This window comes from Dinoponera quadriceps, unplaced genomic scaffold (assembly GCF_001313825.1).
Source record: "Dinoponera quadriceps isolate SergipeBrazil2010 unplaced genomic scaffold, ASM131382v1 scaffold405, whole genome shotgun sequence".
NCBI lineage: Eukaryota > Metazoa > Arthropoda > Insecta > Hymenoptera > Formicidae > Dinoponera > Dinoponera quadriceps.
The window spans coordinates 562,735-588,638 of record NW_014554754.1 but is presented as its reverse complement, the minus strand read 5'-3'; the positions used below and the strand labels follow the sequence as shown (position 1 = coordinate 588,638).

General features: G+C 45.2%; 4 protein-coding genes across 6 annotated transcripts in view; 3 read left to right on the top strand and 1 right to left on the bottom strand.

Annotated features, from left to right (window-relative positions):
- Window positions 1-1,054: 1,054 nt before the first annotated feature.
- Window positions 1,055-3,432, top strand: LOC106741299 (deoxynucleotidyltransferase terminal-interacting protein 2). The gene is made up of 2 exons (XM_014613118.1): window positions 1,055-1,171; window positions 2,706-3,432. The coding sequence occupies exons 1-2, from the start codon at window positions 1,156-1,158 to the stop codon at window positions 3,359-3,361; spliced, it is 672 nt and encodes a 223-aa protein (XP_014468604.1). The 5' UTR covers window positions 1,055-1,155; the 3' UTR covers window positions 3,362-3,432.
- Window positions 3,433-3,964: 532 nt separating this feature from the next.
- On the bottom strand, window positions 3,965-6,355 carry LOC106741301 (glucose-fructose oxidoreductase domain-containing protein 1). Its single transcript, XM_014613120.1, has 2 exons — window positions 5,434-6,355; window positions 3,965-4,946 (listed from the first exon to the last, which is right to left on the bottom strand). The coding sequence occupies exons 1-2, from the start codon at window positions 5,918-5,920 to the stop codon at window positions 4,273-4,275; spliced, it is 1,161 nt and encodes a 386-aa protein (XP_014468606.1). The 5' UTR covers window positions 5,921-6,355; the 3' UTR covers window positions 3,965-4,272.
- Window positions 6,356-7,170: 815 nt separating this feature from the next.
- On the top strand, window positions 7,171-11,758 carry LOC106741352 (sorting nexin-14-like). Its single transcript, XM_014613243.1, has 9 exons — window positions 7,171-7,536; window positions 7,621-7,861; window positions 7,944-8,339; window positions 8,446-8,761; window positions 8,837-8,992; window positions 9,086-9,210; window positions 9,336-9,394; window positions 10,291-11,132; window positions 11,213-11,758. Exons 1-9 carry the CDS (start codon window positions 7,454-7,456, stop codon window positions 11,620-11,622), a joined length of 2,628 nt encoding a protein of 875 aa, XP_014468729.1. The 5' UTR covers window positions 7,171-7,453; the 3' UTR covers window positions 11,623-11,758.
- A 1,288-nt stretch (window positions 11,759-13,046) lies between these two features.
- LOC106741356 (protein decapentaplegic) overlaps window positions 13,047-25,904 on the top strand; it is a 17,399-nt gene continuing 4,541 nt past the window's right edge. Inside the window, exons 1-3 of one of the 3 annotated variants that reach the window (XM_014613249.1) lie at window positions 13,087-14,315; window positions 16,012-16,137; window positions 21,207-21,598. In XM_014613249.1, the coding sequence (XP_014468735.1) occupies window positions 21,238-21,598 (361 nt within the window). In that variant the 5' untranslated portion in view covers window positions 13,087-14,315; window positions 16,012-16,137; window positions 21,207-21,237. Of the gene's footprint in view, window positions 14,316-16,011; window positions 16,138-17,155; window positions 17,315-21,206; window positions 21,599-25,904 lie in introns of those variants that run through there. The other 2 variants (XM_014613250.1, XM_014613251.1) reach the window with 2 other exon arrangements.

The following is a 25,904-nucleotide window of genomic DNA, read 5'->3' as shown; positions in this document are numbered from 1 at the left end:
TATTTATGTTTAAAAGCATGTAAGTCCGTACATGTCGTACGTCGCGTTTCTCATCTAGGATAATTAGTAAATCTAATACAAACACTTACCAAAAATAAAAGCTTTTATCGGCAGTGTAAAAACTTATAAAAATAAAGATCTAATATAAGTTGATCTTTCAGGCTTTATATATACCATTTATATATGTCATATAATTGCCATATAATTACCAGTCTCGTTTTCCATTTCAGTTCTCGTCAGGTTATTATATCGTTACTATATTGTTACTTTCTAAGATCCAGGAGAGGACCTCACAAAAAAAGGAGATAACTAAATAATTCCATGAAAGCACAGATGGCGCGTTTCTATGCACAAGTGATTCAAGCAAACATGCAAAGCGATATCAAGTAGGGATGTGAGATTATCATTATAAAAATCAATTTTTGAATTGATTTTTAATCGAAACAACTAAAATCGATTCACTAAAAAAATCGAACTGAAAAGATTCTATGAAAATCGATTCTAGAAAAGTCTATAAAACCAGCGGCACACGGTGCTTATTTTCGTGCTGGATTGCTTGTTGGATGGAAATACTGCGTTCTAATTGGTACATTTCTGAAAATGGATGACGATACACCAATCAGAACACAGTATTTCCATCCAGCAAGTAATTCAGCATAAAAACAAACATCGTGTGCCGCTGGCTTAAGAAATTATAGTTTATGTTATGTATGCTAGAGATTTTTCATTGGCAGTGAATATCGGAACGCAACCTATGGCCGGTATTCATGGTCGAATTTTATACTTAAGATCAACTTAAGTTCATGTTCAGATGTTTCGCAGCCAATGAAATGAGCCATATAATATCTGAAGATGAATTTGAGACGGTCTTATATATAAGATGCAACTATGAATACCGGCCTATATATGTCGAATCAGAAATCGATTTTCTGTTAAAAGAATCGATTCATACAAAAATCAAACAGAAAAAAAAATCGATTAAAAAATATCGATTTTTTGGGGAAAAAGATCGAATTCTTGAAAATCGAATCGAAATCGAACATCCTAGTATCAAGCAAACATCGTGTTCGCTCCCATAATTTTTTTGTTAGGTTCTCTCCTGGCTCTTAGAAAGTAATGATATAGTAACGATATAATAACCTGACGAGAACTGAAATGGAAAACGAGACTGGTAATTATATGGCAATTATACAGTATATATAAAGCCTGAAAGATCAGCTTACATTTGATCTTTATTTTTATAAGATAGAGGTTAGGATGTATAAATTGATCAAGCTAATCTCTCAAGTTGTTATAGGTTGGCAAGGATGAAATTTGTAGTTAATAATATTGCCTGTAACTGTAACAGCTTATTATTTGACATTGGCTTAATATATTACCGTTCTGTTTTCTTTGTTGGAAAGTTACATATCTCGCCTGTTTAAAGAAATCATCGTAAGCTCTAAAAAATATTAAAAAATTTTTTTTTATTAATTTTGTTGAAAAAGGAACGGTCGGAAATTCGCATTATTATGAAGTATGAGTTCTTACGTGGAACTACGGCATCGCAGACCGCGCAAAACATTAATAGTGTATTTGGCTCTAGTGTTACTACGCAACGAACAGTATCAAATTGGTTCGCCAAATTTCGTACAGATAACTTTGACCTGACAAATGAGCCACGCGGTCGCCCAGAATCAAAGGTCAATAATGACGAACTAAAGATCACCGTTAAGTCTGACCCATCTCAAAGTGCCCATGAATTATCGTTGAAGTTTGGTGTTAGCAAACAAACAATATTAACTCATTTAGCTCAAATCGGTAAAGTGAAAAAGTTGGATAAGTGGGTTCCACATGAACTGAATGAAAAACAGAAACAAAAGCGTTTGGAAGCTTGCTTGATGTTGCTTTCTCGTCACAAATCTGATCCATTTTTGAATCGAATTGTTACTTGTGATGAGAAATGGATCCAATATGACGATCGCAAACGTTCAGCACAGTGCTTGGAAAAGGATGAATCACCAAAACACACTCCAAAGCGCAATATTCATGAAAAGAAGCTGATAGTGAGTGTTTGGTGGTCTAGTGCAAGTGTGATCCATTATGATTTCATGAAACCTGGCTCATCGATCACAGCAGAAATATACTGCAACCAACTGGACAAAATGATGCAAAAACTTAAAGAAAAACAGCCTAGATTGGTCAACAGATTGACTCCTATCTTATTGCATGATAACGCTAGACCACACACTGCGCAAATGACTGTGGCAAAACTACAGGAATTGGAGTTGGAACTTCTTCATTATCCTTCAGACTCACCAGACCTAGCCCCCACTGACTACCACTTCTTCCGCAATTTGGACAACTTTTTAATAGGAAAACAATTTAATTCCGACAATGCTGTAAAACTGGCCTTCCAAGAATTCATTGACTCTCGTCCGCCAGGGTTTTATACCACCGACCTGAACAACCTGCCGCTTAAATGGCAAAAGTGTATAGACAATATGGGTGCATATTTTGATGAATAAAATAATTTCTTATATTTGTAAGTTATAAACCAACTTTGCCTTTTTTCTACAAATTTCATCCTTGACGACCCGATATAACATCTCTAGTTTGTTGTATCTGTATATGGAGGAAAACAAGATTAATATAGTGTATTTGTTGAATAACTACCTATAGTTGTACTATAAACGATTAAAAATATCTTTGTTCTTTGTCATTAGATCTTGACCCAATGAAGATATATGATGCAGAATATCTCGGCATTACAATGGAGGAACCAAAGTTTTATTCCAGCAAAGACATTGATCTTGATTTTGAGGCTGGCATGGATTGGAGATCTTCAATGGCTAAATTGAGAGAAGAAGAAGATCGCACGAGAAAGGAAACCGATCCAGTGGAAGAGTTTATGAAGAAGAGTGTTATCACATCTAGTTTCGAAAAATTACGGTTTGCGCCTCCTTATGAGCCAAGCAAACGCCAATTGCAAGCTCGTAAACGAATCGAACAGCGAAAGGCTGGAGCAGGTGGGGGATGGTTTAATATGCGTGCCCCTCGCATGACACCGGAGATCAAACATGACCTTGAGGTGTTGCAAATGAGATCAGCATTGGATCCGAAACAGTTCTACAAGAAGAATGACAGGAAAGGATTGCCAAAACACTTTCACATTGGCAAAATTATGGATTCCGCAACAGATTATTATTCATCACGTCTTACAAAGAAGGAGCGCAAAAGAACAATCGTCGACGAGCTTATGGCTAATGTAGAATTCACGAAATATAATAAGCGCAAATACAGGGAAATTATTGAAGAAAAGAAGAAGACCCACTATAAGGCGCACCGACAAGCGAAGAAACTTAAAGGAAAGAAAAGATAATTTACTGCAATTACGTGCAGGACCTATACTTTTATATTTAAAAAATGTACAATATATTATTTGCACAGAAATTTTCAATGTGTGTACATATTTGCGTATAAAAAGTAACTTTAAGGCATCAATTCAACCTACTGACGTCCTTCCACTAATTTCAACAGTTACTTCGCTCATATAGAAACTCTTGTTAAAACAAAGTTTGCCAAATCTTGGAAACAGAAACTTTATACTTAATAACATGTGAAAATTGGAGATTCCAATCTGCAAAACGCCTTTTAAGCCATGTCATCTTTATTTTTGGTGAAGTTACAATTTGAATTTTGCCTATTTATAAAAATTCAAGTATTATAACTACAGTGTTTAGTGTCTGTATTACTTAATAGTTGTCAATAATAAACAAATATAGAAATATAAATATTTATTAATAATACAATTATATAATGGCTAGTCAAACGTAGAAATGAAAAATAATTATTACAACATTTATACATAAATTTATTTTATATATATATTTTTTTCTTAATAAATACATTACTATTAATTACATATTACATAGACTGCTTTAATTTTTTGTATATACATATATAGTGTGTTAAAGCAGTGTATTTAATATGTACTATAAACACAACCATGACAGTATCTATAAATATATTACTTCCATAGTATATATATATATGTATATGTACAATGCAACAGTCATTTCAATGCGTTAAAAAAGTCATCGTTGTGAGAATGAAACATTAAATTAATTTAATGATAGTAAAATTAGAAGCCGATAATAGCTGCCTAAATAAATATGATTTCTCGTCTATCAGTGTCGTTTGATCTATCTAGTGTACAGTCTCTAAAATGTATGAGAGAATAGCGCAAATCTTTCTACAAGCAATAATCGGCTCTCGCGCGAAGCAGTCTTTTTATATCGAAATAGCGGTGGCCCTGACAGCAGCGCTCAGTACAGGATTCGGGTCTGGCTCCTCCGTCAGCATGTTGACTTTGGCCCACTCGCGCTGCCTGTTACTCTGACGTAGCGCGTCAATTACCGCTTGCACGTAGAGGCTGTCGTCAAACGTGGACGCGGAGAACACCGGCTCCTTCATCCAACCTTTCTTATCCTCCACGGACTGGAAGGCCTCTCTCAGCGCGGCTATCATTTTTCTGAGCCCTTTGATGTACGGCCGTGGAATGGAATCGGCGATCGGCACGGTTATTCCCTGCAGATCGTCCGTGTCGCGATACAGAATCTCCTCTTGTCCTGCGCGACAACCGTATAAATCGCCGCCACGTACGACCATGTAATTCCCACCGCCGCATATCAACACCTCTTGGGACAGCTGTCCCTGCAGGTGATTGCTCAGAGTGGCCGTCACCAAGGTGCCGCCGCTCAACTCCATCTGAAAGCTACAGAAATCCGGCGACGTGACGTGCCTGATCCCGTTGATGTACTTAGTCATTTGAATGAACGTCTTCACAACAGCGTGCACCCTCGTCGCCCGTTGACCCGTTAGATGGGAGATCAGGTCTATAACGTGACTGCCTACTAGCGCGAGAATCCCTCCGCCCATCGTGTCGTCGCACAGCCAATCGTATCCTGATAAGTATATAAAACAAATAAGTTTTAGGCTTCAAGCAAGTTTCGACTCTTAAGCTTGGTCTACAGTGCGCTTTTTGCGTTGCTTGTTTCTTGCTCTCTATCTTTCTTCTGTAAGAACTTCTACTTCTATGGAAAAGAGATAGAGAACAAGAAACAAGACGCAAAAAGCACATTGTAGATCAGGCTTCAGGTTTGTTTGCACCAAATTTGGATTAAGCTTAACGATTAACTTGTAGGATTGTTAATTAATCGAGATTTCCGTTTCGGAGGAAATTAAGAAAGGGGAGGAGTAGAAGTATCAATTGCAACGTTAAATTAATTAATCTTCACCTGGCTCAATCGGAATTTGGTGTAATTCAAGCCTTATTTTATCTTAAAGGAACAAGCTGTAACTAATCTTTGTAGCCTTAATATCTCTTTGATTCTATAATTCTCCCGATAATCCTGCATGATCAAACATTAGGTTTTGTTTGCATATGCTTACCGTTGTGCAACAAACTTCCCATATGTACTCTCACTTCTATAACTGTGACTGGTCCACCCAGATATCCATCTTCCAGAGTTTTCTTCATGTGCACGAAGGTCGGCAGGAATCTCAGACTGTGATTAACAATGCTGATCAACGAAGGATAGTACTGCGCGGCCCGTACCATCTTCAAGGCCTCGCTTTGACTCAAGCCTGCGGGCTTGTCGCACACAACGTGCTTCCCGATGCCCAAGGCTTTCACGGCGATCTGCGAGTGCAAGCTTGGCGAGCACATTATGAAGATCAGGTCGACGTCCTTCCTGAGGAGGACATCGTCTATGCCGCTGGTATGGAACGGTATCTCCAGGTCCTTCGCCACCTCCGAGACCTCCGCCAAGGTGCGACCCCATATAGCCTCGATTCTGAAGCCCTTCTCTCGCAGGAACGGTATGATGATCCTTACGATACTCCCTGTACCGAACACTCCAATGCCGGGTAACGTCATTCCGGCTACGTGAGGATGCTTGACGTCTGCTTCACCGGACTTAACCTAATTTCTCCGAGAACTTCTCCAGCAAGCAAGAGAGATCTCTTGCGAGTGATTGTACTTCGGTTTTGCGGATTACGTTCGGCCGTTGTATTTTCTTATTTCGAAGGTGCAAGTCAACGACCTGCATCGGTAGGAATTCTGTTTACAACAGCGGCAGTAGATAGCAGTGGTGATTCGCACACGGTGAAACGCACAGGTAAACACACTCAAGGCTGGCGTGCATGAGACGTGCGTTTTAGGTTATGTTTAGAACGCAGGAATGAATAGGTCTGTTCGTTTTCGCTGCACCGCTGAACTAGTGCAATAAGTTGAAGCGAGACAAATATATGTTTTCTCACTTCAACTTATTGCACTAGCAGTGCAGCGAAAACGAACAGACCCAATGTACACCTCGAACTTGGATGAGCCGATATGCTCATCGGACGTCTTTTGATACGAAGATGGAACTTGATAAACTATGACAATAGGTCTATTTTTTTTTTTCGAAACACTTTCTGCACTAGTGCACACCAGTGCAAGGAGTTTACACTAAAGCGTTCTTTTTATCGAGAATGACGTCATCATGACGTCATCAACGCTGTTTGTTTCGCAGTGCAACAGCATATAGTGTAGGCAGTTCAGTAAACTGTTGCACTAAGTTAGGAGTGTAGTCAGTGTAGTGCTTGAAAGTGTAGATTGGAAGTGCACGTAAGCGTAACGGAAATTTATACGAAAAGTCTCTATCAGGTATGTGGCTTGCATTATATTGAAATGTGTGAAACATCTTCTTTATTCCATTTTCAAAAATTGTTAATATTATACCGTCACACACACATACATAGCAGAAATATCCAAACATACCACAAGGATGAATTTAACATGTCAAGACATCTTTATGATTTTATATTTATATTTATTTTACATTTAGTCATTTATTTAAATTTATGATCGGTAAGGTATACAATATTATAAATTATTAATAAATTCGCTATATTTAGTTGTATATTACATTCATCGTTTCCATCTACAATGGGTTGTAATAGTGGTTGTATAACAACAAAATCCTCTTCGTCAGAAGAATCAAATAATGCCATGTAATGAGCCATGTTAATTACTACTCTGGCGTTTCAGCGGTGCAGCGAAAACGAATAGATCTCTTCATTGCACTTTTGCACTGAACTGAACTATTCTGTACTAGTCTGTCCCAGTGCGGTTCAGTTCAGTTCAGTGTAGTTCTGGTGCAGTTTTAGTGCAGCGAAAAAAACCAGACCTAATGTAATTAATCGTAAAAACGTGACATGCTTTTGAAATTAACGGGTTTTTTTATCGACCATATCTGACAGCCTTTATCGACGGGTCTGAAAGTACGGACCAATCAGGCTCCCGAGTGGCTAATCATTTGTTAATCGCTGTTCAGCTGAGTGCTATGTATCAAAACAAGAATGATTTAATAAACGAATGAATTGTTTCTCCGTCTGTTAATATTAAGTATTGTTCAACATCGAAAAGATGCAGGATTTATACTATTTTAGTATCACAGTGTCTGCGATTATTGTGTTACTTGCCACGTTCATTCTAGTTGTGTTTCAAAGGTGAATAATATGAATTTGTCAGTGCCACATGTATCTTTGAAAAATCAAGTCTCTCGAATTACAATGGTCGAGTTCCCCTTGCAGTATCGTTTGGATGCTCATTGTGGTCGGTATCTACGGGATCGCCAGTTTTTACACCGTACAACTGTTGCAAATCATCAACGGTTTATTGACGAGATTTAATATCACGAGCAACAAATTCATCACAAAGAACGAGGCCGAGGATCTGTGCAGTGTTTGCAGTAATGTCTGTAAGAGGCATAAATTATTGCCACATTCAACGAAGGTCAAAGTACCGAAGGATTTTGATCACGCTTTGGAGCAGGTATTTATAATCCTTACTGTGGACATAATTTGTATTGTTTTATCGCTAATAATACAGACGCAAATACATTGCCTTATCACAGCTTCTGGAAGAAATACTGCAGATTTATGTCTGCACCTGGTACTCGGATTTCTCAGCCAACGAAGCTTTTATACAACAGCTACGTTTAGCCATAACGACAGCAGCCAAGAACATCGCTGGCAGATTATTACGTGCGGATACAGCGACCATCATTTTCCACGATCTAATTCCCTTGGCTGTAAAACATGCCTGGGACTGGAATATGCTCAGCAAAAAGTGCAAGTACAACTGCAAGTCTGAAATTAGAATGCCTCGGGATTATATCGGAAGTTATCTTGGTTCAAAGATTCATCCAGCTGCTTATTCGAGAAAAGCTGAGTTGAATTACTTGCGAGGATTGGTCACCGCGCTATTGCCACATTTATTGCCTGCCATACACGTCTCAACGAATAACAAAGTAATGTATCTTTTCAGAATTTACTCTAGTTTCGTGTGTATCAATTACTTCGAATATTTAACCGGCCATTGTATACTTCATACATCTTTTCCCTGTCTATTTCCAGGTAATACTACGTGAAATATTGTCAAATTGGGTGCTATTACCGGCGATCGATGCACTGGCAGACCCAGAGAATATAAATATGTTGGTGACATTGTCCACGCACCGTGACACTTCTCTGTCAGACGCCGCGGAAACCATTAGCGTGCCGATGTTGCAATCCTGGGTCACGGTTCCAGCGATGCATCCGCACATCGCGCAGAATTGCTTCAAGCAATCTCTGGACGAAGTTTTGAACAATCCTGAACTGTTGTACATGTTCATGCAACATATTAAAGAAACGGGACCTATGAATCTCCTTCAGTTTTGTCTAGATATTGGTACGTACAATTTCTATTGTATTATAAGATAATTTCCCGTGTAACAGTTGTATACATATCGTGTTTCGTTTTCAGACGATCTCAGCAAACGCATGTTAAATCCGGAAATGTCGAGCAACGCTGAGGAAACTTTATATGTAGACGTTCAAACTATGTACACGGTATATCTCGACCCTGATGGCCCTGAATACCTATACTTACCATTGCACATATCGAAAGGCATACAACAGAGTAAGCAATTCACGAGTGGATAAAAATTGGCCCAAAACGTGTGTAAATTACTAATTATGTGTGTCTTATTAAATATGTGTGTCTCTTCTCCAGTATTAGAAGGCGGGCCAGGGAAGATTCAAGAATTACGGACTTCGCGACCTTTTTATGAAGCCCATCAAGAGGCACACGCACTTTTAGAGAGTACCTGTTTACCATCGTTCCATCACAGTTATCAAGTAAGAATGCTTAACGATTTTCAGTTTTCTTATTACAGTAATATTCAATATCAAAATCGCGTATCATTAAATATTTAACGAAATCTTATACATCCTAATACAACTGTCTCTTTATCATATTTCAGTTGTACAAATACTTGTGCGGCCACTTGGTGTCCGAACAGACGAAGGCTATCGCAACCAAGTAAGCATATTTCTCATCGGATTTACACAGTCATGCGCACACACGTAAACTTTTAATGAAAAAATGCGGCCAAAATGTTCTCGTAATCCATTCAGTGAAATAAATGGTTGAAATGGGTGTCAAATTAAAGATCTCGATGAGCTGAAAACAAATGTATAGGATAGAAGTCGATCCGGTTTTTTGTTCCGGAAGTACAAGATTCCAAAAGTTCCGAACTCTAAATGGTTTTTGATTTATTAAAAGATGAAGACGCTGGAGTTTTAAGACATATAAGGGCTCATTTTGAGAAGTTTATGCCTTCCAGTTCCTGGTGAAAAAAGAATCGGTAGAAAAAATTGAAAACCTACCGGAAATCCAAGTATTCCGATTGGGTTTCCGGCACTTCCGGCTAGATTAAGACTCTAGAAGTCTCACCAGTTGATTCTACAACTATTAAAGCATTAAATAAAATTAAAACTCAATTCATTTAGCTCATTCAACAATTTAGAAAAATAAAATCAAAATATTGCTATTCGCCGAAAAATGGAGACTGCTTCAAACTGCTTTATCTCTAAATTATCTCTGTCTCTTGTCACGTTGACTCTCCAATTTTGTTCATACATTCCTGAGATTACTTTTCACAAAATATATAAATTGTACGTCCTCTACGAATAAAATGATATTGATAATACTTTAATAAATCAAAGACTATTGAGACTTTGGAACTTTTGGAACTCAGTATTTCCGGGACGGAAAACCGGATCAACTTCCAACTTATATATTTATCTTCAGCTCGTCGAGATCTTTAATTTTGATACCCATTTCAACCATCTATTTTACCGAATGGATTTGGAGACCACTATTGGCTGTATATTCTTTGTACAATTATATCAATCACACGCGTCCGTTTTTTCCAGCGTGAGCGGAAACGCGTCTACTCCCGTACGATTTACCAATCAGTTCGGCAAAGTCGACGGTGTTCTGCGTACGTCGACGATGGACGGCGCTCCTTTCCAGTTGCAGGACGCCTATCCGGTCGAAGAAGTGGATTGCACGGCTCGAGCGTACAATGAGATCAAGGGCTTCGGCGACAAGAGTCATCGGGATTTGACGACCTGGCGAGTCGCCATTCCACACGTGGACGGCGGCGGCACGCAGCCGGTGTACATGATTGCGGTGCACAGCGTAGCGGAGGCCAAGTCGTGGACGGTCCTGCGGCAAGATCAGGACTTCTACACACTGCGGACGCGGCTCACCGAGTTCCACGGCGACAAGGAGCTGAACGATTCGCCGTTGCCGTCGCGCAAAAACCCCCATTCGTCCCTGACGACCAATCGTCAGCGTTACGAGGAGTTCCTGCAGAAGTTGCTGTCGAAACCGATGTTGCGGAGCAGCGAGCTCCTCTACACTTTCCTCACGACGACTAACCTGAAGCCGTACTACGCCAACTACAGCACACCCGACATCGGCATCCTCTACCAGAGCATGACTTACAAGTTGCGCAAGGAGAAGGGACAACACCTCGACAAGTTCATGAGCACCTTCCTGGCGTCCACGTACACAAAGTACGAGCACATGGACATGGGCGTCGAGCCGTCGAGCGAGCACAATCTCAGCGAGGCGGAAAACAGGGAGAGGAAGCTGCTGGACGGGGTGTTCGGCAATAATCTGAATCTACCGGTCGCCTTCCAGAACTTCCCGTGCAGCCTGCCGCAGCGCGATCACGTGAAAGGTGCCAGCCTGTGCATCGTGGAGGCCGGTAAGTTCATAAGAATACTTGATATACCTTCGTCCTGACGCTGAACATTTCATGTTGACGATTGCGTGCTGTTCTTACAGTCGACGGTCTACTGGGTGGACCTCCGGTGATTTCGCAACTCTTGTGGATCTTCGGCTCCTTGTCGCGTAAGCGGGTGGATCCCGCTGTGAACACGATGTTCTACAACATGCTGGTGAAACTTCTGAGCGGCGGCCGCGCTGCCATTGTCGTCAAGCTTTTGCACGCGAAGATAGTCGGCGAGAAGAGTTACATGAAAGACTTCTCCTCGCAAGGGAGGGATTACTACGACACCGCCAAGGAGGGACTGCATTCCTTGCTGCCGTGGTGGCTCATGGAGTTCTCCACGCTTTGGAGCAAGCTGATGGATTCTCTGCTGGATCCTTTGCAGAACGCGCCGTTCAACAAACACCTGGCGTACTTTCTCCTGGATCATCTCCTGGTGAATCTATTCCCGGAACTGACAGCGTAGCATACTTAAATTATAAAAAGGAATCAACACTTGTACATAATCTTGTAAGGCGAAACCAGTACGTTTAGATACTTCATTTTGCGTGTATTTCATGTAATTTACTTCGTAAATAAAAGTTCCTATTGAGTTCTGTTAAGACGTGTTTGATTTATTATAATGAATTCGATTGTAAACAAGTCAACATTTGCACACCTGCAATCCTGTAAAGTACGACCTGCACATTCAGATATTTAACTATGCGTATGTAATGTAATTTATTCACTTCGTAAGTAAAAGTTCCTGTCCTATTAAAATGGTTTATTATTATATGAACAATTTTTGTTCGTCACAAAATATAATGAAATTATAAAATTTTCCTTATATCAAAATATAAATCACGTTACGGAAATGCGTTAGTGGAAAACGCCTAAATAATTGTTTATCCGGAATTGAAAAGATCGGTTTACCATGAAAGACAGATTCTCCGTACATGATTGCCGAATAAAAAATTCGGACGTACGTTTCGTACACGACCGATATGTATCTTTCCACAATCAATATTAATATTAACTAAGTATATTAATATTCGAATGCACTAGAACACCCATGTTCAGGCTCTTACTGGTCCTAATTATACTTTTGTGGTAACCATTTTCGTATTGACCGCGGGATCAGTTGCTCGGTCAGTAGGATCGCCGATCGATTCGTGATCGAGTCGATAGGATCACTCGCATCCTTACAGACAACGAAGGTCCCTTCATTACCGACGTAGGCTGGGTCAACCGACAACGGTTTTCACTTCAAAATCTGCGGTTTGCGCGGCGGTTCTTTCGTCGCCTTCTCCACTTTTACGCTGACTTCGGCATTGTCTTCGGAATTAACCCGACGTAGCGAAGTAATCAACACGAATGTCCGGACCTCAGATGTATCTTTTCTCCGCCTCGGGAGATCGCAGAACAATTCAGCGGAACGTAACCCACGCCGGCCTGCATGTTCGCAATGGCCGAAGGCTGGCAACTGCCTGCGAAGTTCATCAAATCGCGAATCAGGATGCGGTACCGGGACCCGGCGATAGAGCAGGATATCTAGGATGAGTAACAGAACGGAACAAGATCGGGAACCACCGGCAAACGCAGGCGAGTGAAAAGCTGACGAGAGGGAAAAGATTGCAGCAGCAGCGGACTGCGACTGGAAGCGAATCCGAAAATGGGAGTAGCAGCGGGAGTAAACGGGAGCGAGGGAGAACACGACGTCGCGTTCCGCGGAAGGAACAAGGACGAGCGTCGCCGTAGCGGTACGAAGGACGCGCCATTCCCGAGAGGGCCAGATAGCTTTCGCGAGATGATCAGTAGCTGGCCGTCGCATGAGGTATCAGGTGCGTCGCTGATAATCTCGCGAAGTCGTACGACAAAGACAGAGAACACCGTCGAGAGAGACCGGCGGAGACCGAGAGAGCGCGCAAAGCACGTCGCTCCTGAAGCTGGCCGGCCGTGTCGATGGAAGGGGGGCGTGCGGTAGAAAAGGAAGGGCCGGTGGAACGGAGCGCGCTGGATCGGGGTCCGGGAGAGCACACACGTTCGACGCGGCCTTGCCGAAACCTCCTCGCGAGATAGTTCTCCGCGCAATCTCGGCTGTGTGCGTTAGCCACCGGGGACCGTGGATCGGGCGAGAACGGTGCGCCTCGAGCGGCATTCTGTCGTCGCGATCGCTCCGCGAAAGCAAGCAGCGGCACGTCTCCGCGATCTCCTCGTGCTCCGTCCGTTCTTGTCATTGTTCTTTCTCCATCAGGAGGAGGACCAGAAGAGGGTGCTTTCTCTCTCTCTTTCTTTCTCTATCTGTCTATCTATATCTATCTATCCATCTCCCGGGGACGAGCCGTCAACAACACAACCTGTCGGAGGAAGGAAGAGGACAACGGAGCGGCAGCAAGGACGGCAGCGGGGAGGAGGAGAGGAATATCCGTGCATACGTGCGCATCGGCGTGGAACTTGGCGGGGCCGGATTCCGTGTGTCCTGTTGTGCGTTCGTGCGTCGTGCGTGCGTGCGTGCACGCGCGCGCGCGCGCGCGCGAGGACCTGTTGATAGGTCGCGCGCAGGTGTACCGAGGCCCAACATCCCCCTTCCTCCCTTCCGTCAGCCGTCATCGACTACCGCACGACAAGCGCGCCAGGGGATACGCACCTGGTTCACCGGAGATCTCTATGACCGCCGCCGCCTCCTCCTCCTGATCGACGTTCGGTAGACGTTCGGTCTGCCTGCCCGATCGAGATCTCATCTCGCGGACCAGATGCCGCGGCTCACGAAGCCGTATATGGTATCGTGAGGAAAAGAACGAGGAGAATCTACGAGGGAGATCGCAGTAGTCTCGACAGTCGTCGTCGTAGTCGCAGGACGAAAAACGGCATCGCCGTCGCGACCGTCCTCTTGGTCGCCAGCTCGTTTCCCTCCTCGAGCGCCCCGACTGTCCCGTACACCGTCTCCTTCCTCCCCCCCTCATTCCCGTATTCCACCTCCTCGATCGCGCGCGATCGGCCAGACCGGCCGTCGCTGGACACGCCGGAGAGTGCCCTCCTGGTTTTTGCGTTGTGGACCGTGCGCGCGCGCGCGCTCGCGTGCGAGAGTGGTGCCAGTGGTGAGGTTACACGCGTGATACAGTCGTGGGGCACCGTTGAGATGCCGTGGCTGCTCGAACTACGGACTCGTGATTAGTTAAGGTGAGCAAGGATTCTTCTCTCTCTCTCTCTCTCCTTTTTCTTTCTCTCTGTATCTATCTATCTATCTATCCATCTCTCTCTCTCTCTGTTTATGTGCGTTTCTCCCCTTCTCTCCTCGGCTCTCCGCGTATACATTTCTCTCTCTCCCTCCCGTTCTCTTTTTTATTTCCCCGCGTCTGTCCGTCTCTTTCTTTCTTTCCGCGCTGCGCGAGGCGCTGTGCGAGCGACCGCGAGATTCCTTCTTCTATTTCCTTTCTTTCCAATTGGCGTCCCACCGCTCTACTCTCCGACCCACTTCTTCCTCAACCTCAGCCGCCGTCCGCGCTCATTGTCGCTGCCGTTTGCCGCGTCGCCTGGCCCGATTATTTTAGACGATGACGTGCCTACGCTGTATGTGACTCTCTCGCGCGCGCCGCTCTTCGGAGCACACCGCGCGCGCGCGCGCGCCTTGCTCCGCGCCGACCTTATCCTTGTATGTTCCCAGCGCGCCGCATTCCAGCGGCGCGCGCTCGGTTAGCGGCATGCGTGCGTGCGTGCGTGCGTGCGCGCGAGCGAGCGAACGCGAATGCAAATCTGTCCCATCCGCGCCCGCCCGCGTCCCAACGCGGATGTTGTTTCCAGGTAGAGCGACGCGGAGAGCCTTCGCTGCTTCTTGTTTACGCATCGTCGAGCGCATGCGACGCGTTCGCCATCGCCGTCGATGACTCGCGCGACTAAATTCCTACGTCGAGGAGAAGAGAGCACGTTGCCCATTAACGACCCGTCCGCGCTTCGCTCGCTCGCTCGCTCGGTGGTCTCGCGCCGGCCGCGCGGGTGGTCTCTCTCTCTCTCTCGCACGGGGAACGCTCGTAAGCTCGGAATATATTTTCCTCGTCGAGAGCTTCGCTGAGAGCGGCATACCTGAGAGCGCCTGGAGTAGAGAGAGAGAGAGAGAGAGCCGGGGATCGCTGCTATCTATCGTCTCGACGAGGGTCGACGGAGGCGGCCCAAGGCGCGCTCGCGCGCGCGCTAAAGGCACCTTCTGCAAACGCGCCCGCGCCCACACGGTAACGCACCGCGAGGAATGCAAGCGTGACGAGAGAGCCTTTTTCCGCGCGAATGCGTCCGCATCGGTGCAAATTCATTGTCCTTGAAAAAACAAGTCGGTGGTCTCTCGCGCTACGAGAGAGGCGTTGGAAGAAAAGATCTGGATATATTATATTACTTAACGCGCAACGAGAGTCCCTCGCGCGTTCCCGCTGCCGTGTCGCCGCCGTCGTGCCGCCGCCGACGCTGTCGCCGCGCGGTCCCGAGAGAGCCGAGAGGCGCGCGCGAGAGGCGGCGGCGGCAGACAGCTTGGCTCTGCCTTGGTCCCACCAACCTTTCTGCCCCGTCTCTCTCTCTGCTCCTTCGTACTGCCAGGGCCGCACGAGAGGCCCGCGAGAGCCCTCGCGTGCCGATGCCGCGCGGATGAGCGAGTTACGAACCGCCATATTGTATCCCGCTGTCATCCCTCCGCCGAAACACGCGGCGGGGAGGACGCGTGATCGGACTTTAATGAATCTTCCCGATGACCCGTGGTCGTTAATTCGCCCCCCCCCCCTTTTCTCCCGAATCCCTTGGACTAACGACGCGTGATGANGTGGTCGTTAATTCCCCCCCCCCCCCCTTTTCTCCCGAATCCCTTGGACTAACGACGCGTGATGATGCTTTTCAGCGGATGAATGGCGGCACGGTGCTTGCGAAGAGGGAGAGCACGAAGATGTAGGCCGAAGTCGTTCTAATCGCTCCTCCGCCTTCTTCTTGTCCTTGCTTTGTGATCCATCCGACTAGTGGCAATAAGGTAATTGTTGCACAGATGTTCATTCGTACACACGAGGAGGATCTGATCGCTCGCTTGAGTCCCAGCAGTAGAGCCGGCGGAAAGAAAAAGCCGATCGAGGTCGCGAGATTTTCAAAGATCGGTGTGGTTCGAGTATAGGTATTTTAAGGTTTCGGAAGGAACACCCGTTTTCTTCGTAATCTTTCCGCGGGTTTCCATCTCGAGGATGCGAAAGTTCGCTTGGCAAATTTTACGATGGTTTCGTTGAAAACCCCGCCGCATCTGCATGTTTTCCACAAAGATGACGAGAGACCGAAGGAATCCGCGGAGAAATTGGGAGGAGAACGCTCCTTCCTTCTGAAACTTCCGAAGTATAGCTTCGAATATTTTTCTGGCCCCCGGAAAAATTGGGAAAATCTGTTCTCTTTGGTTAAACTGGCTGCGCTAGTCCGAGAAATGTACACGTACATTGAAGCGTACGAAGCGTACACGTACGAGATCCTCGTACTTTAGTGTACGTGAATTTCTCTAGTGCAGCTCCAGTTCAGCTGCAAGAACAGACGAAATCGCGAAAGAATTCTCTCGGGAAAGGGAAGCGATGGTTCGCGAGGAGGATCATTTTGCACACATACAGACGCGCAGAGTTCAACCGCGGTGCGCGGCATCGCCGCGTAGCGGAAGAAAGCGCCGGTAGATAGGAGGCCCGCGTCGGACGTTTTCGCAGAAGAGAATTATTAGAATTAATTAACTCGTGTGTGTACAGCATCGGCATTAATGAGAATACCGGGAACTCGTGCCGTTGTTCGTATCGTTGTATGCGCTCGTTTTATCGAGCCGGCGGAGAAGGAAGAGAGAGACCGCGCGTGTTCGCGAGAAGCGCTGTTTTTCGTGTCAATAAAGTATCGCTGGTGCGCTCCGGCGCGTTCATTAATTACGCATTGTGATTTATTCAAACGGGCACGCCACGCGCGCGCGTTCTCGATCTACAAAGTATCCCCCGCTTCTCTCGAGCGCTTCCTTATTCACCACCGGATCGTCGTCGTCAGTTTCAATCGGGGATCCCGCGAAACGGAGCTCGCGAAAAAGCAAGCGCGCCTCGCCCGCCGCCAGTACTTTCCTCGATGAGAAAAGAAAAATCGCGCGGTTGAGACGTTTCCGCTCTTTCGACTTCGCGTCGGAACGATCCCGCGTATAATTCGTACGTACACGCGCCTTATTATCGACATTCGTCACGCGCTTTTCGGTAGCTCCAATGTCGCTCGAGCTCTCGAGTCTTCCTCGCGCGCCGCGGAGGCTCTCTTCCGCTTCGTCTCGGAATTCGCGCGGCCGTTCGCGTCGACGTTCGTTTTGGCATAGCGCTAAACAGGAAGGCATTCACCGGGCTCAGCATTTTACACTGAATGAAACCGAGAGTGGAACACATATCCGCCTTTAATGTCCACCGATAACGGCCGCGAGCGAGCGAGCGAGCGAGGGAACGAACGAGTCACGGCGACGGCATAAATATTCCGCCTTTGAGAAATACGCGCTGAAAATCGCGGGATAAAACCAGTTTCGTCCGCCGCCGGACGGAACTCTACCGTTAATGCAACGCAGCAAGTGTGTCATGCGACAACATTGTTCGATCAATTCCGAAATTACACGACATAGCGAGTCGTGACGGGCCGACGACGGGTTACGCTCTAAATACGCAGAGGCGGGTCGCGTTACGTCGCGTTCTCCGCACGCCTCGCGGCCTTTCGTGCCGCTAACTTTGTTGTAAACAAATCGAGCACGCCCTCCGTGATATACGCGCCTCGGGGCGCCTCCGTGTGTGACGGACGGCACAGTCCGAGCGACGGAAGAAGACGAGCCGACCCTCCTATCTCGATGCAGGTGTTACCGCCGTTACGAGCGAGCGTCTCTATCTTTCTCTTTCCCTCTTTCTCTCCTTGCCTTTCGTTAATTCGAACTGTCCGTTCTCCTCTTCCGAGAGTCCCCGGAGATATTCGTCGAATCACCCTGTATAAGATCGTAAAAAAGAGACGCTCGGATGGCCGGGGAGTAAGAGAAAGCGATTATACTTCGGGACGGAAGGCTGATTCGACGAATTCCTCCGCGCGCGTCCATTGGCGGGCCGTCCAGGAACCGAGGACCGAAGTGGAATTGAGTCCTGGTAGCCTCTGATCTCTCCCTCGCCTTACGCCGACTCGGAGAAATTGTGCGGCACCACACCGTCGGGCAAAATTTCTGTGAGGACTCGCGAAATTCGCTCGGAGCGGAGCGAGGAAGCTTAAAGCTCATTCTGCGGTGTAAGACTGTGGGCTAAAAGGCTCGACAAAGAAATATTGCAGCCTTCTTCTGATTGATCATATCGCTATTCGTATGTCATTGAAAAATTCAGATACAACTTTAAGACCCGTGTTAATAGTTGTTACTGGAAACTTGATTCAGTTAAGATACTCGGGTTAGTAGTAGTATTAACAGTCGTTACTTGAAATTTGTTTCAATTAATATACTAGGATGTAAATTCAAAGTTAGATCTGAATTCTACGGTCTGAATTGAACGATCACAAATATAACGTCACGATCAGCTACGAAAAAGTTGCAACACTTTTTTTTGATAAGTTTCCCGGAACGCATCCCGTATCCAATAAGAGAATTTGTTTCTTAGTCATTCTCAGGAGATACATTTTCCTATTGGATACGAAATTGTATCCTGAATCTCATCGAAAAAAAATATCGTAACTTTTTTGTGATTAACCATATTCGTTATAATTGAAAACTTCATATCTAACTTTAAAACCTGATCTTCAATATACTCTTTGTTTCTTGTTTTTTGCTCCCTTGTTTCTATAAGTAAATAGAAGTTTTTATAAAAGAAAGACAGAGAGTAAGAAACAAAATGCAAAAAGCACATTGTAGATCAAGCTTAAGATCTGTATTAATACGTCGTTACTTGAAACTTGTCCCACGTGAGATAGTCCCGAATTTAGAGTTTTGAGATTTGAGCTTTTTATCTCAACCACGTAACATACTTTGCTTACTTTTGCAATTTACTTTTTCAAGCGCGATTCAGCCGGAAAAAACTCAAGTCTAACTCTAAATTTAAGTATCTCGCTTGCCTGAAGCAAGTTTTAAGTAATGATTATTAACATGGACATAAATTCAAATTAGAATATTTTACTTGAGACAAATTTGAAGCAACGATCGTTAATATGGGCCTCAGTCTTGAATTCAGAGTTAGATGTGAGTTTTTTAGTTATAATTGCGATTATATATCTCAGGTATATCATATGATTCAACTAAGAAATTCAGGTCTAAGTGAAATATAAGATCCCGATTTTAATTCAATGTTTTTCAAATTGAGTTTCTCATTTGGATCTTCACATTATTGAAAATGTATCTTACATGAGACAAATTTGAAGCAACAACCATTATAATACAGAGTTATCTGTAAGACGCGGGCCCGTTCCGCTGTGGTAAGCCACAACATAATATCGTAAACGAAATCGTAGATGATTTTCATTTATGCCTGCTACACCGGAACAAGCTTTTACAGTTTTGTCTTAAGCGTAGTCTATATATATATAAGCGTAGGAATATTCATAAAAAAGTAAGAATAAGAAATTGACCAATCATATTCGAATATAAGGGGAATAATCGGTTATGAGTGGTTAATTTCTTACTCTTCTACTTATAAACACACTCCTACTGCTCATTGTAGACCACGTTTTACCTTACAGATTTACAATCATGTTTTTACGGACATTGTAGAACGGCTTTAAAATAGCTTAACATAACTATCGTTGCGTTCGTAAAAAATTAATTCGAAAATATCGTATAGTGCGTCAATTTTCCCGGGTGTTTCGGCTGTTGAAACAATGAAAGATTCCTGGGAACGCTCCCTTAAAAGAATACGCCGGTCGATTACCTGAAAAGATCAGCCAAGATGATCTATTTTCCTTCTACCTGGTGCATAACTGTATCTCACGGCTTCTCGCTGGTTATCTCGAGTACTGCGCATCCTTAAGGACTGACTAATGTATCTCTAGAAAAAGGTTGCTCAATCTGTTCCCTCCAATTCTTCGGGCCAGGCCGCATTTCTTTAATGAACTCCTCAGTCTCTGCTCTCTCAGTCAGCCATCGTCCTCCGTAGGTAAAAGGTGCCTCCTTAAGTACCACACCGTGACCCCTACTAGGGAGCCCTCGAAATAAAAAAGTGACAAGTAAGGAATCCGAGTCGTTCGCCCGTTGAGACTGTGTGTTCTCGTTTATAACAGCGGATAATCGCGGTGTCCCGTCGTCGCTTCGAATTCACGAAGGGGAAAATAATCGACCCGATTAATAACTCTTACGCGGACGTTCAAATAGTCCTCAGTGTCTTTCGTGATGCGGGAAACGACCGGGAGCTTTCATCCATCACTTTGCGACATTCGGACTTGAAAGTCCCCTTCAATCAAGGGGAATCGCTTGCAACTACTGTACATTTTGCCGAGGACACACTCGTGATAATACAGACGCGAGAGTGAGGAGGCATCCGCGCAGAGGGAAAAAGATTTCTTCAGATTTAGTATTTCTATTTATCTGACTAAGCTTTGTATCAGAGAAACAGCATATACGGAATATTATTTGTTTGGGTAAAAATTGTATTGTCTCATTCAAGAGAACTCTATTACTTAACAGAAAGAACGTTATTATTTAAAATAATATCCTTTAACCGAATAAAATATTATTCGGTTATGATAAACGTGTAAAATGAAATAATTTCTTTATAAGAAAATCCTTTCCTTTCCCAAATAAATATTTTACTTAAGATAAAGATACATATTTGTTGAAGACTTTAACAATCGTACTTATTAATGGAAACATTCGTTTCTTCGGAGCATGCCAATGATGAAGTTTCTTTGGACGCGATAAAATTGATCGGATCTGAAGAAATCTTTTTCTCAGCGCGCGAGCTCGCGTCTGGATCTCCACCGGGGGCGTCCGCGAATTCTAGAGAGCCCCCTCGAAACTCGAGAGTTCACACACACACGATCGAGACCGAGCGATTTCGCGAGGAAAAGAGTTCAGATTCTCACACAATTCTCTCACCTCTGTGCTTTCAGGGAGGTAACGTCAGTGAGTGACGACGTCACGATGCGCATGCCGCCGCTGCTGAGTCTAGTGCTCGTGGCAGCAGTCGCGCTGCTAGCAATTGCGAATGCTAACGCAGAGGCTCGCCTACGCATCGACTCGAACACGAACGTCTCGTCGCCATCGTGGCCGTCGTCGTCGTCGAATCACATCAGGAAGCGCGAGCAGGTGATCGCCGGGATAGAGGCCAGCCTGCTCACCTTCCTCGGCCTCAGCAGGAGACCCAAGCCGCAGGGACCGGCCCATGTTCCGGAGTCGCTCAGGCAGCTGTACAACATTCAGAACAGCATCGGCACCGCGGACATCGCGAAGCCGGGCATTCACGCGCGATCGGCCAACGTCGTTCGCTCGTTTTACCATGTCGGTGAGTGGGCATGTAATTCTGCCGCCGCGCGTGTCTCGCCTCGGGAGGGAGCGCGCGCGACGGGACGGGATACCTACGTACGTGCGCAATTACCTCTCGGGAATAAACCCGAGAGAGACCTTAGCCGCTCGCGAGACCCCGAGGACGGCCGATGAACGTTGCACACGTGCGTTGCGCACCGCATTCCCCTCGGCTGTCCGATGATGATGTGAAACGTTTCTTCTCGCGATCTGCATTTGTCACCTGGACGACCTCTCACGACCCCACGGCCGAGATTGTATCAAAGAGGCATCGAATCGCCGATTCATTCGGTCGGCCGGTTGTATCTCGCTCGAGCATCGCGAGCGAATTAGGTTGGACGATTGAAATTATTGAGCGATATTGAACGAGCGGGATCACGAACTTTTTCCGGGCGTCTTTCGTCGCGTTTCCGTGTCGCAGGTGTATATTCTGAAATAACGAAGCGTCATGCTCGAGGAATCAACGCCGTCGGTATGCGTAAATAGACGCGAGAGATGCATCGTCATCATCGTTATCATCGTCGTGTATTCGCGAATTGTGAATCACGGCTGTGAGCGACGGGTGTCAACCTAGCTCGGGAAGTAGCGAATCGTAATTCGAAAACTGGTTGGCGACTCTTTCGACTCTCAGTGAAAGTGCAGTGGTAGCAATGTGCCCGTTATCAATCGTCATTCGTTCTACGCCGGCAAACGCAAGTGACAAATTCTCGTACGATCTCGTTGCTCGGCCGAGCCGATACTCGATAATTCCGCACTTTTATGGCCCAAATTCCGCGATATTTAACGTAAACGCGGAGTTTTAATCGATCGCAAGACATCCGTCTGTAATTAAGTTAGTTTTGTCGTATACAGACGAGTCTTTTTTATTGGCGGGCTCTGTAGAAGAATTTCCCGGTCACGCAGCAATTTCGGGAAGACATTAGCCCGTGGATCGCAGGTTTTTGTTGAGCACAAGTGGCGTGATTAGCATAATTTACGTAATTGCAGGCATTAAAGTTTATTCCAAGTCGTTGTGCTGTGTACAGGAAACGATTCTCTCTCTCCTGAAGAAGGATCTACGCTCGCATCGCGTACAGTTAAAAAAAAATGGTCGATTCCAACTTCGTCCGTGGAGGGTGCACGACGCTTTACCGCCTGTTTCTCTCGTTTGCCTTCGATATAGAAAAGAAGTTTTTACATCGAAAGATAGGAGGAGGAGGACAGAGAAGGAAATTTCTTTGGATTTAATACACGTGTTTGTTTGACTTGAATTTGCTTAATATAAACCACATAATTTAATACTGAATATCCTTTCGTTCGAATGAAAATGTTGCTTCACTACAATAAACCATGTTGCTTGACGGCAAAAAAAGTATTATTTAGAGGAAATAATGTATTTGATTTTCAATAAAGAAAAATTTGCTTCATTATATATTAAATATCGCTTCGCTGAAACACAAAACGTAGCTCTTCAATATTTTTCCAACATAATGTTACTTCATTCAAATAATTTATCGCTTGCGACAACCATTGTAACGTTAGGACGAAAATACAAACGAAATCTGTTATTCGACGTAAAGATACTTATTGTTTGACAAACCAAAGAATTCTCTTCGTTGAATCAAACATCCGTTTATTTGATCCATCTGAAGAGACAAATTTTTGCGTCGATCAAAGAAACTTGATCAAATCCAAAGAGAAATCTTCCTTCCCGTGTAACAACGTGAACGCACCCTGATATTTTTCATTTCCCTTATCGTGATGAAAAGGAAAGGCACGTATCTTTTTTCCCCTTCCCGTTATTATACCCGAGATACTAATTTGGGCCCTGTGCTTTCGGCGCAATTATCTCGTTCTTTCACAAATTTCGAGCTCGTCGGGGAATACGTTGTGCGTTCGGCCGTCGCGTGAAGAGGAAAAGAAAGGCATCCGAACGATTTCATGGTTGTCCAACCGACAAAGGGCCCTCCCTCGGCCGCGCTGATTGCCGAGAGAGCGTGCCGCGCCGGGTCCCCCCGAGTGTCCTACAGGGGAGCTTGGAACAAAAAGAAGGAGTCACCTCCTTACACGCTCCGTCTCTCCCGCGGGGGTATTATCGCTCGATGATGAGACCACCTTGGAATGTACCGAAGGGACTCTCGGAGAGCCGCCTCTCCAGGTACCTCTTGTTCCCCCCCCCCCTCTCTCTCTCTCTCTCTCTTTTTCTCTCTCTCTCTCGCGGGAGGTCCAGCTTCCGTCCCAATGATTCACATCCGGATTGTTAATCTAGACGAGTCTGCGCATTCCAGCCGATTGTTCTCGAGGTCGAATTCCCCTCTTCGTCCCGCCGGCGTCCGCATGGATAGGATCGGTATTCGTCGAGGGGGGAGGGGGGGGACGCTGATCCTCTCGGTCGCGCGGAGTACCGAGCGGAAAAGTAGGAGTATACGCGGGGGATGACATAACGTAGGAGAAAGTAGCGAGAGAGCAATTAAGAGGAGGATGCGTAATGGAAAGTGACCGCCGGGCATCGTCGAGCTGAACCTGATGTTCTCGTCTCGCCTCTCGTGTCCGCCGCCGCGCTGGTCTTCTTGTCTTTACAGAGGCATTGTCCCGGATAAAAGCGCTCATCCTGTTCGGAACGTGGATGGTTGATCACGTGGCTGCCTCGGCGTGTCGTCGACGCTTTAAATTGACTCGCGCGGGGAAGAAAAGGAACCGGGCGGGGCTGGTTTGTCTCGTCGGCGAGATGTTACGCGACTTGAACGTCTCTTGCCGAGAGTAACGCGAGGACGAGGGGAAGAGGAGAGACGCGCGCGTATCTCTCCCTCGTGTATCAATTACGGCCACGCGCTTCCCCATTGTCGACGAGCCGGCGAATCATTTCCGCGTTCGTCCTTGACACGCGAATCTGAACATCGTCGAGACGATGATGACCGGTTTCTCTCTCTCTCTTTCTCTCTCTCTCGAACCCCGGAACTCGGAGCGACGCCTCCCGGTGAAGCGGCGTCCGACGCAAAACGCGCGACGTTCGAGGCTCCTTCGAGTATAGCTCTCTTCGATTCTTGCGCGTTGAGATTTTTTCGTTTTCGCCTTTCCGTGTTCGGAGATCGCTGTCTCGCTCTCGCGCGTGTTGGAACAGAATCGCCCGAACGATCCTGTCTTTACAGGACTCGTTGTCTTTAGCAAGATACCTTAGAAGCCGTTCGGCATTCTCCGATCACGGTAATCCGTCTCCGAGTGCCAAGGTTAATAAAATACGCACCGGAGATTCAGCAGCAGGAATTCCGACGCACACCGCGCAACAATCGTGGAAACCTCGGCGAATGAAACCCGATGGATGATGGCGCGCGCGCGCGCGCACGCACGCGCACACACACAGCTCGTAGGCGCGCGGCGCGTCAGTGGCAAAGAATGTGTCGAGGGAACGTGTTTTATTTTGTTTACAAACGCCACGCATCCCGACACACGCTGTCAAGATACTGCCAAGATTACGTGTGTCTTTTAGATACACGCTAGCTATGGTGTAACGGCGAAAGACCGTGGACGTTGCATAATTTCGCGTCATCTCGCACTGTCCGACCGAGCTCGGGATACCCTACCAACCGTCGTCGAACGACAAGCGTTTGACAACGCTTCTATACTGAGTAACCGAACGTAATGTAATTTCCGATGTTAAAAGGCGTTTCCCCCGTTGTCGAAAGTTGCAACGACGCTTGAAAATTGGAAATTACGACGTCTCTGATAGCGCCGGAGACGCTTTTTGCGAGGAATTACGTTATAATTTAGTGCTAAGATCAAAAGACTGTCCAGGAAGCATCAATCAATGGTAACATTTCATTAATATTATAGTTTTTCACTCAACAGTGTAAGGGCAATGTAACATGTGTTGTATACAGAGAAAATGGTTTCTTTGGATTTAGTATACGTGTTTGACTCGTTTGACTTGGGTTTATTTGCTATAAACAACATGATTTAATATCATTTTATTTGAATGAAAATGTTGTTTCAATAGAATAATTCATGTTGTTTGATAGAAAAATAGTATTGTTTAGTGGAAATAACATACGGTTTTTAATAAAAAAATTTATTTCTATATATATATAATTATAATTTATTTCTATATATATATTTCATTTTTCTAACATAGTGTTTATTTCTTTCAAAATAATTTATTGCTTGGGAAAACTATTGTATGTTTGGATAAAAATACAACAAAAATATGTTATTTGACGTAAAGATATTTATTGTTTGCGGAACCAAACAATTATGTTTGTTGTATCGAACATTCATTTGTTTGCTGCATTTCAAAAGACAAATTTGCTTCA